The sequence below is a fragment of the Lepidochelys kempii genome, chromosome 22, assembly GCF_965140265.1.
Source record: "Lepidochelys kempii isolate rLepKem1 chromosome 22, rLepKem1.hap2, whole genome shotgun sequence".
NCBI classification, from domain to species: Eukaryota; Metazoa; Chordata; order Testudines; family Cheloniidae; genus Lepidochelys; species Lepidochelys kempii.
In genome coordinates this window covers 19,074,262-19,084,149 of record NC_133277.1, presented here as the reverse complement: position 1 = coordinate 19,084,149, position 9,888 = coordinate 19,074,262, and the positions used below count along the sequence as shown (strand labels likewise).

Genomic DNA, 9,888 nt, shown 5'->3' with positions numbered 1-9,888 from the left:
GTCTGTATTCCAAAACGCTTGCCCCCTCTCAAGGGTACTTGAAAAATTTAAGAGTAAATCCTACCACTTTCATGATTTAGCACTCTCAGACTCCCCCATTTCTTCCCATTTGTGTTCTCAATGGCTCTAAGGCATTTGTAATGAACCTATCACTGCCTGAGCTAGGTAAACACTACACCATGTTTTGGTTTAGGAAAGAACAATTATAGCAAGTCTCAGTGACCATCTTGGTGAAGTCCTCTGAACTAGAAACCTGTTGCTGGGCTGGAGATAGAAAAATAAGGAATGATTTTTGTGGAGGCTGCCTTGTGCCTGTTGCCCTGGATAGCCATCCCTGTAGTACTCCCTCCCTCCCAGCAGAAAACCCCCTCTTCCCACAAGCTGAGTAGTAAGCCTACCTCATGCATAAATATAACTAACCAACACACACCTGCCCCTCAAGAATAAAACGTATATATTAAACTATTTATTTAGCCTCAAATTCTGGTAATCCTAGGTTTGCATGAGTGCATATACATATGACCCTCAGGGAAGGATCCTTATGTTTTAAGGTCTTATCTAGTAGGCTCATTTTAACTGATTCTTTAAGGTAACCTGCACAGTAAGCCCAAGCTTCACTCTTAGTTTTCATTATAAAAATTTCAGCTGTTTCTGCATTTCTTGTTGCAGACATGTCCCCAGTAGAAGGGTATGGTTATGACCAGCTAGGGAAAAATCAGCTTAATAGTTGTATACAACAGCAGAGATAAGGTGTCACTTGAGTGAGAGGAGTTACACCTGCCCCAGATCCCCCATTCAGAACAAGCTCATCTTAAGACCAAATATGCACTTCAAAGAAACTTGAAGCTTGACATTTTTATTGATAAAGCATGTGTCTAAGTATATATACACACTGGGTACATATTACCATGCACAAAGTACAGTATAAATGTAGGCAGGATTTATAGTGTACTTGTATGAATATGTATACAGTCTATGCACAGACAGTGCCGTTTTCAACAGGCTCTCAAACCTAGCAGATGGTCATTACTAATTAAGGTTAATTTAAATGATGTGGAGACTCAAGGAACCCTAATTAGAGAACAGCTTGTCCTGTGTGTCTGGATAGGTCAAGTTCCTGCATGGTTGCCCCTTGAGCAAAACAGCAGGTAACAGATTAGCTGTCCCCGACAGCCAAGTGAGAAGCTTTTCTAAAACCAGTATCATGTTTTTCCAGCACGACCTCCCTCATCCCAGTGAGAGTTTTGTTATAGCAGCGGCTACATCATCCAACTATCCCTAAGAGATTCACATCCAACTTTTATATAATGTTCTAAATGTTTTGATTTCAGTGCTGCCCCACTGCCATGTACCATGCTGAACACAAACCCTTGTACACAACCAATATTTACAGACAAAATTGCATAAGAGAACCTCTTCCATCCTCACAAGCCTCTAATTTAAGAGCTGCTGTGAACAAAGGTTTTTTTTTCACATTAATCATCATATGATAGAACATTACATAGTTTAAACAAGTCTGGAGCTAAAGCAGCAGTAACAGAGAGGAAACAGTCACAAGGAAGAGATTGTTGGTGGTGGCTGACAGCCGCATAGATGTGTGACATGACAGTCATTAAGAACAGTGAACACTGTGAAGAACAAACAGAAGAAAATTAACCAGTGGCCAACAGAGCAAGAAGGGACTTAGGATTCTTGGGCTGAGAAACTGTAGTGCAGTTGAGGTTTCTGATATTATTGAGACGTCTTAATGGAAAGAAACAAAAAATAGAAGGGGATAAAAGGAAGGGCCTAAACAAGAGGCTCCTGGTCTAGTGGCAATGCACTAAATGCAATCTTGGGGACAGAGTGCTGATTCACAGGTTCTCTGAAGCACCAGCCATTGTCTCTGCAAGGGGACTTCACTCTCTTGCAAACAAATTATTGTTCATTTGTGTCAGGATGTTTTTTCGTTTGTTCATTTCAGTGTGTCCTCCAGCTGCTCCTTCTGCTTTTTCCTCTCTGCAAGCCACTGCTGGATCTTCTCTTTCAGTTCTGTGTTTGGTCTGATCTGGTCCATAGTGAGGGGGCTCCGATTAAAAGGATCTGTCTGGTCACTATAAGAAAGAGAGGAAAAGTCAAGGAGACTCATTCTCTGACAGTACTGTCCTATGATTAAAAACTAATGTTATGAAGCCAAGAAACAAGGACCAGAGACTGGCACAGCCCCTGTTCCTTCAAGTGAATCAGACCTGCCTGTGGACAATGAGCCACTAGGTATAACCATTAGGCTTCACCCAAACATCCCCCAGAAGACTGATCCTTCAGAAATGACACCATCATTCACATTCTCAGTGGTACACTTGGGGCTTAAAATTTCAAGGAAAGCAGAACAGGTTCACGGTAAGCACAAGTACCAGAGTATACAACAGTGCTTTAGAGAAAACTTAAACCACAACCCAGATCAGTTAGCAAACCTCTGACTCTTAACACACAGAAGATAATTACTTAGAGACAGACTGAAATGTGCTACTATTTGGATGAAAAAAGCAATCTCATGCTTTATTGGAAGACATTTCTGGATTTTATCTGTACTCACTAAGCTGTCCAACCTATCCACTGACTTTTTAACAAACCAGGGTGAAGAAACACCTGCAGTTTCCCCAATGTTGAAATCACCTTTAAATAAAAGAAAAAGTATTAATCTCCTCCCCCCCCCCCACAAACACACACACTTCAGTCTGTAGGCCTGAGCACCTCTCATGTGCTTTATTCCATCAAAAAACATGAGTCTGGTCTGCGCAAATCTGGACATGGATGCAACTTGTAAGTTTGAGAAAGCTGAATTCCACAGGGTCCAGGACACAAAAATTGCACACAGCTAGATAAATGGTTAGCTTTTGAGAGAAAGATGGATTACAAAGCCAGTTCCAAATATAACAAAGCTAAGAGCCTAGACTCTTGAAATTTGGAAAGGAGACTATATGCATACATGGGGGATGTCCACTCGGTCTTGCCTGAATCTCTGAGAGCAAAAACACTTACCAACCCCTCCCCAGCAAACCCTTAGTGAATCACTAACTCCTCACTCAGACACCATTAACTCTTCTCGAATACCTGAGGAGATGCCTGGCTATAGTTGACCTATCCACGGTGACTCGGGAAGATGGCAGCAGCACAGGGTCAGACATTAAAGTGCTCATGATAGGATCAAGGAATTCATCACATGCATCTGCATAGGTCTCCTCTTCCTGCTGCTGTCGGTCTGCAAGAGACTGGTAGATAGATGCACAGCTATTAACACTAGGTTTTGTGAAGCTTTGTTAAGCAGCTCAAGTTTGCACATTCGCAAAGGAGTAGAGCCTAGCAATGCAGAAAGTCTGGCACGACTTCTCACTTGCGAAGTACTTGGCAGAATGTGTCCATGAACATAACTGGATGCTCTACCAAACCTTTTGGTTTATATCCAGAGCTCAGATATCAGCATGGCTAAGAAACTGCAGGAACCCAGAAGACACAACACAGCTGTGGCATGCAAATAAACACTGGGCACACAGCTTTGCTTCGCAAACTCCTGAAGTCTAATGGTTCTTTAATTTGCATAGTTACAGTTGTTAAAGTATTATCAAAATGTAAATCAGTTCCTGGTTTCAGTTTCAGACACAGCAAAAGCATCAAGAATATAACTATCTATTGGAAGACAGGAGTTACCAGCTTTCCCTTAGCTGGACAGAAGCCTTTCAGGGCAAAATCGGGGGTGGAAGCTTTTAGAAGGAGCGCAGCCATTGCTACTGACCAGCATCATAGTTGGAAGAGCATGGCTATCACTACTGAGCAGCATCATGGTTGTAACTTTCCACCAAAACCTGCACTGATGTGAGACTGACTAGCTCTGAGGGGGTTTCCAGAAACTGTTACAGCATACTGTCTTGTCTAGGTAGACTAACCTCTTTGCATCAGGGATCATCTTTTATTGGCTTGTAAAACACCATGCATGTTTACAAAGCTACGTACACATATTACAAGCAGGGATGGTATTCTTAACCTATTGTTCAAGTTGCCCAACACTTCACATAGTAAGACCCTGTTTACATTGTTTATAACTTTGCCTATCTTGAACTGTTTGGGCTGGAATTTTACATGGCAGGTGTCTGTCTCAGGCTTAATTTTTTTGGAGAATTTCAGCCAAAATGGCTCAGCCATCTCCAAGGATGAGGCTAGAAAAATAAGTTGTTATGCCCCTGTTCAAATATTCTGGCGAGCTTTTCTTTGAAAACCTCTAGCACTAGAACACTTTGGAGATGGGACTTGAAATCTGGCAGGGGCTGGCCTGTGTATCAGCGAGATGCCTTTTGCCATCCCTGTGAGCGAGAATCTGCTCACATTTGACCTTGGGGAAAAATTGCAGTTTACATATGCTCATTAGAGACTTCTTAGATATTAACACCTAAATTCCCAGTAGATTTTCTGTCTGCACTGGACATGCTACAGCCTGGATCTGAGCAGGAATTTACCCAAAACTGGGGCTAAAAATTGCTGTGTAGACATTGAGGCTCAGGCTGGAGCCCAAGCTTTGGGACCCTCCCACTCACCAGGTCCCAGAGCTTGGGCTCCAGCCTGAGCCCGAAAGTCTGCACAATGATTTTTCAGCTCTGCGAGCATAAGTCTGCTGACCCCAGCCAGATGTGTGCCTTTTATCCCTGTGTAGACATAGTCTCAATGACCCTGCTGCTACTGCCGCCCAGGCAGTGAGTAAGAGGAAGCTGCTTAGCCTGCATGCAGAGGGGGACAAGAGACAGACCCTGTAGAGGTGGGGGAAGCAGACTGGCACAAGGAGGATGGGGAGACAGATTGGAGGGGAGAGGGAAGCTGGGAGTCAGAGTGTGGGAGGAGACAAGGACTGGCTGAGCAAGGGGACTGGAAACCAATGGATGGGGGAACAGGAGATAAATCTGACAAGAAGCCAGGATGCACCATGGTGGGGGAGAAGTGGGACTGCCAGGGCAAAGAAACTGGGAAATGGAGTCCTGGGACAGAACGACACTGGGAATGGATGAGGAGCCCAGGGAGGTATACTGGGACTGGGAGCCAGAGTGAGACTGAAGAATGTGAGTAGGTGTTGGGGGGTGGGGGTGGGGGGAGAACAACAATTGAAGGCCACGGGAGAAAGAAAGAGATAAATCAGATAAGGAGCTGAGGAACAAATTCAAGAACTTTCATAGTAAAATATTAATAGAGAACTCTGCTTAGAGGGACCATCAATAAATGGATGAAATCACCAACACTGTCCTCCTCCCCTCTTACTCCTCTCACCTTGATCCGCTCAGCCAGGTTACTGAAAGCCACTATCATGTTGCCAGGCTTATTGATTTTCTTTAGGACTCTGACCGTCTGAGCGAACAGTGTAGGCGAATAGGAGCGCCCATCCTTGGGCACTGTGGCACAGAAATTCTCTTCATCGCTGAAGCACAATTGCAAAAAGAAAGAGAACGTAAGAGTTGACATTTGTGAAAAAGGAGTGATTTGCTAGGCTACAGAAACATCAACCCGCACAACAACTGAATTACTTCAGTAAACATATACAGGAGATGGCAAAGTGAAAGAAAGACTCCTCTCCATAACAGCTAAGTCTTTTCTTCTAGCTGGTCTCCACACTGGGATAGGTTTTACAATAGCTACAACAATATTTAAACTCTGCTACTGCTGCCAGGGTTGTAGGTGTTTTCCCTTGCTAGCATGGATCATTTGGGAGTGGGTGTTTTAAAACCCTATTAAAAAATGTGTTATATCCTACCAGGGACAAGAAGCCAGTGTATAGCATAGCTTGGCTACCATGATTTTCAAAAAAAAAAAAAAAAAGACATACATACATTTTCACAACATACAAAACCACCGCACAACACACTGGCCAGGAGATTGTGAGAGAACTCTGCTAACCACCACCATGTTTAAACACGATCACAGCTTGCAGAGTTCAGCTCCCAATGTAAACAGAACTACATATATCACATGAAATGGCATTATACCTGCCAGATTTCCTACAGAAAAGTCTGCTATACTTAATATACAGACTCTCCATTATTTGGAGTCCCTCTTTAAAGCCTTAAACATTTATTTGATCAGATGAGGGGTGATGGTTTAAAAACAAGTTTTAGAACCCAAAATAATTTCCGGTTGGATTTATGCTGACTGCAGTCAACTCAGGATAGAATTTGGCCCTCTGCAGCGTCCTGCTAATGGAATTACCAGGATAAATACCCAGAAATAATTTTTCTTTGCCACCCCACAACATGAATCCATTCTGTAACAGGGGTCCTATTTCTCCAGGACTGCTGCCCCCCTGCAGCTTCTCACACCCTCACATACCCAAGGTTTAAGTAGATGTTGCAGATGTCAGAAACGAGCTGCTGAGGTTTGAAGTCAAACTCGCTGAAATCCTTGACTTTTAACGCTCCCATTTTAGGACCAACCAGGTGCTGCAGGAAGTAGTTCAGCATGGAGATGATGCGCTCAGCAAGGAAAGGGTGCACAAACAAGGACTTAATCTCTGGAACAGAAGCCAACAACTCTCTGAGCATCAGAATAAATCAACCCTTCTGCATCAACCCCTTAAACCAGGCAAAGCTCCCCCAACCACTGCCACTCTCTGATTCCCAGCCAGAAAGATTTGCTGTCCATACCTGAGGTCAGAAAGGCCAGGGTTCCGATGGTTTCATTGGACATTATGTTGTGGAAGCGAGCCAGCTGACCAAACATTTGCAGACTGGACTCCTTCTCCCGACGAGCCTCCTGGGACAGGTTGTCCCACTCACCACGGTCCTTTTCTATCTGCTGAACTTTTATTTTACTAAGGTACTGTAAAGATAAAGCAGAGGAAGTGAGCTATGGTCTGCTTAGTAAACCTGGCAAGCTCAGAATGCTTTCATCTCCTCTCAGATGGGAAATCATTCCATGAGTTCAGTAGGTCTCGGGAAGTCTCCTAGAAGGCAGACATGCACATCAGAGAAACATCACTACAAAATTAGCAACCCCAGGAAAGAGGACCTGGGTTGAATTGGACCATGGAGGCACTCCTCTCTTTCCTTGAGGGTAGGCTGAAGCCCCTTGACAGAGCAGTTTGGGGGAAGCCTTAACTACTGCTGCCTGTGATCAATGTGGTTTGTAGATAAACAGAGGGTTTAAGTCTCTGGTACTTTCAGTTGGGTATTTGTCACCAACACCAATTACACAAATAAATCAAAATCAAGAAAGGAAATAAATTAGCTCAGGGTATCAGTTGAAGTTCTGGGTGCCAGGCACAACAGAACTCAAACTTCCAGACTGGGCCTTTCCTTTGCCAGGTCAGCACAAGTTCTCACGTGCTTCCTACTACCAGCAGAAGTGCTGACTGATAGATTCCAAAGACAGTTTAGTTCACTGTGGCTGAACAAGACAGCAGCAACAATTACATGGGGCCTCAAAAAGGATCAGGGAAACTAGGAGAGAAAAACTGGTAGGTGGGCGGAGAAGGACTGAGTAAAGAGTGAAGCAGATTAATCAAGGATTTCATTTTTTGGGGTTAAATAAGATTCAGCCATAACATGGAAGTAACTTTTAAGTTTCTTCGCAGCTGTGGATCTCTTTGTATTCCCAGTGATGTAGTGAACCTCACACAGCAGGGTTCCAGGTCACAACAAGTCCCACAGCGAGCCAACTCTGCAATGACAGGAGCTCTTCTCTCTTAGTTTACACAAGGCTCCCATGGCCACATACGTTTAACAAACGAAAACACAGAACATTCATTTAAACCACAAGCAACATTAGGAAGAACCTATAAACATTCAAACAGGCCTACGCTGCCTGACTCATCTGCTAATCCCCAGGCCCACACTTCCACCACGGGACATACAGCTGAACTCTCCAAACAAAGGGTCCTTTTTATAGTAGCAAGAAGCAGCTCCAAAAGGTGTGGTTAGAAAATAATCACACGCTGGGGACAAAGAAGTTCATCTGGGTCTGATGCCTTGTAAGCCCAAAGGACAAGGCTGTCTTGAGACAGCAGCACCTGTTAAGATAATAAGGCTTTTGCAAAGGAAGCCAGAAGGATTTGGTAATCACAAACTGCTTATGCTCAAATAAATTTGTTAGTCTCTAAGGTGCCACAAGTACTCCTTTTCTTTTTGCAAACTGCAAGAAGACTCACATGAGCCAGTTATAGTTCAGATAAGCAAAAGGCAGACTTCCTCACGACTGTGCCAATATACTTCAGTCCTGACCTGAAAAACCTTCTTTTGCTTTGGCTTCCTCCCTCTCTCCAGCCTCACCAACCCAATACTGATCTTGGTCTGCAAGAGCCCTGGGGTTCTAGTCCCAGGTCCCAACACCGTTCTGCAAATGTCCTTCGATCATGCCCTCCAGCACCTCTCACTATTCCACCTCTTGGCTTCTCCTGAGCAGATGATCAATGTAGCTGAACTCTGCCAAACTGCTTGGAGAGCATCTGATGTAGACAGACATCACTAGGAGCTAGGATGAGCCTAATTTCACTTGTGATATAGGTCTGGTATTTTAATCAGCCATCTCAAATACAAGAGCTGTGCCTGCTTCCGGTGTCACAGCTAGAGCGCCTTCCAAGCCCTACCTGTATGGCTTCATCCAACAGGAAAATGGCATCGTTCATGAGCAAGTTAAGGAAGCGTAGGAAGAGAGGAGGGTTCATTGCCTCTAGGTTTTCCGAGGCATAATCAGCCAGACCCTACAAGTCACACACAGAAATGATGAGTTAATGCTCCACCACAGTTCAAACTTAAGGACACAACTCAACACTTAAAACAGCATTGTACAAACCAAACAAACTACTGATGTGTTTATCTTAGCTTACCTTTATACTTTGCCGGTATGAATCTGTCCCCCACATGTATCTGAGAATGGGATACATGGGTCGACGATAGTTAAACTTCTGCTCAAACTGATGGGGATCCCCTAAAAAAAAAGCAAAAGGGAGAGGAAGTTTCAATTCAGCAGCAAGCATTGGCACTGTATTTTTAACCTCTCTACAGTTCACACTTAGCATCAGGCCACCGGAGAGCAACACTTGCTCACTTCCTTGAGAAAACTCAAAAGCTGACTTCACAGTGCACTGTGCTCAGCATGGAATGACTTTCACAGCAAGGTCCTGAAACACAGCCAAAGTCAGGAAGCAAAAGCCAATTAAATGCTACTTTCAAATTTAAACTTGCCATCATCACTGGACTCATTGTTGCCTAATCTTTTCTTGCTATGCAGCTCCAATATTGTATAAGCTTCACAGAGCCCAGGGACTTTATTTTATACAGACTTTACATGCACTTAGAGAGTTTTACCCAACTAAGGCAACCAGTCTGTCTCAGTCTGGGGAAGATGACAGGACTCTGTGACATCTGAGAGGTTCCTGTACTATTTTAAAGGAATTGTTAAACTCCAGGGGAGATAAACGGCCCTGATTTTCAGGCCTGTTTACCTCAAAGAAACAGGAAAGAGGCCAACGCTAGTGCTTTTGAAAGTAAGACAGACTTTTAAAAAGTGACTGATACATCAGATGCTTTTGCTCCATTTTCCCTTAGAATAAGCATCCCAGTTATTCTAGCATATGCTGTAAGCCCATGAAAGCTTATGTTCAAATAAATTTGTTAGTCTCTAAGGTGCCACAAGTACTCCTGTTTTTCATCCCAGTTAATAACAGCTTGGGAGTTCACTGTGTTTGTGTTGTAGAAACCACTTCCCTGGCAATGGTTTGCAACAGCACAGGTGCTGACTGTCAGCTCACAGGAAGCAACCAAGTTGAAGCACTCAGCATCAATCATCCCCCAGCAGACAAAGGGCTCGATCCTGTTCCAATGGACATCAGTGGCAAGGCTATCACTGATTTCACTAGGAGCTGGATTAACCATTAAG

At 43.8% G+C, this 9,888-nt stretch overlaps 1 protein-coding gene across 6 annotated transcripts in view; it reads right to left on the bottom strand.

Annotated features, from left to right (window-relative positions):
- Window positions 1–840: 840 nt before the first annotated feature.
- UBE4A (ubiquitination factor E4A) overlaps window positions 841–9,888 on the bottom strand; it is a 30,732-nt gene continuing 21,684 nt past the window's right edge. For all 6 annotated transcript variants that reach the window (XM_073320947.1, XM_073320949.1, XM_073320948.1 and 3 more), the window contains 7 exons: window positions 8,837–8,937; window positions 8,597–8,710; window positions 6,657–6,831; window positions 6,343–6,523; window positions 5,290–5,437; window positions 3,094–3,251; window positions 841–2,093 (listed from right to left, as the gene is read on the bottom strand). In XM_073320947.1, coding sequence (XP_073177048.1) covers window positions 1,955–2,093; window positions 3,094–3,251; window positions 5,290–5,437; window positions 6,343–6,523; window positions 6,657–6,831; window positions 8,597–8,710; window positions 8,837–8,937 — 1,016 coding nt within the window. In that variant the 3' untranslated portion in view covers window positions 841–1,954. The remainder of the gene's footprint in view (window positions 2,094–3,093; window positions 3,252–5,289; window positions 5,438–6,342; window positions 6,524–6,656; window positions 6,832–8,596; window positions 8,711–8,836; window positions 8,938–9,888) is intronic.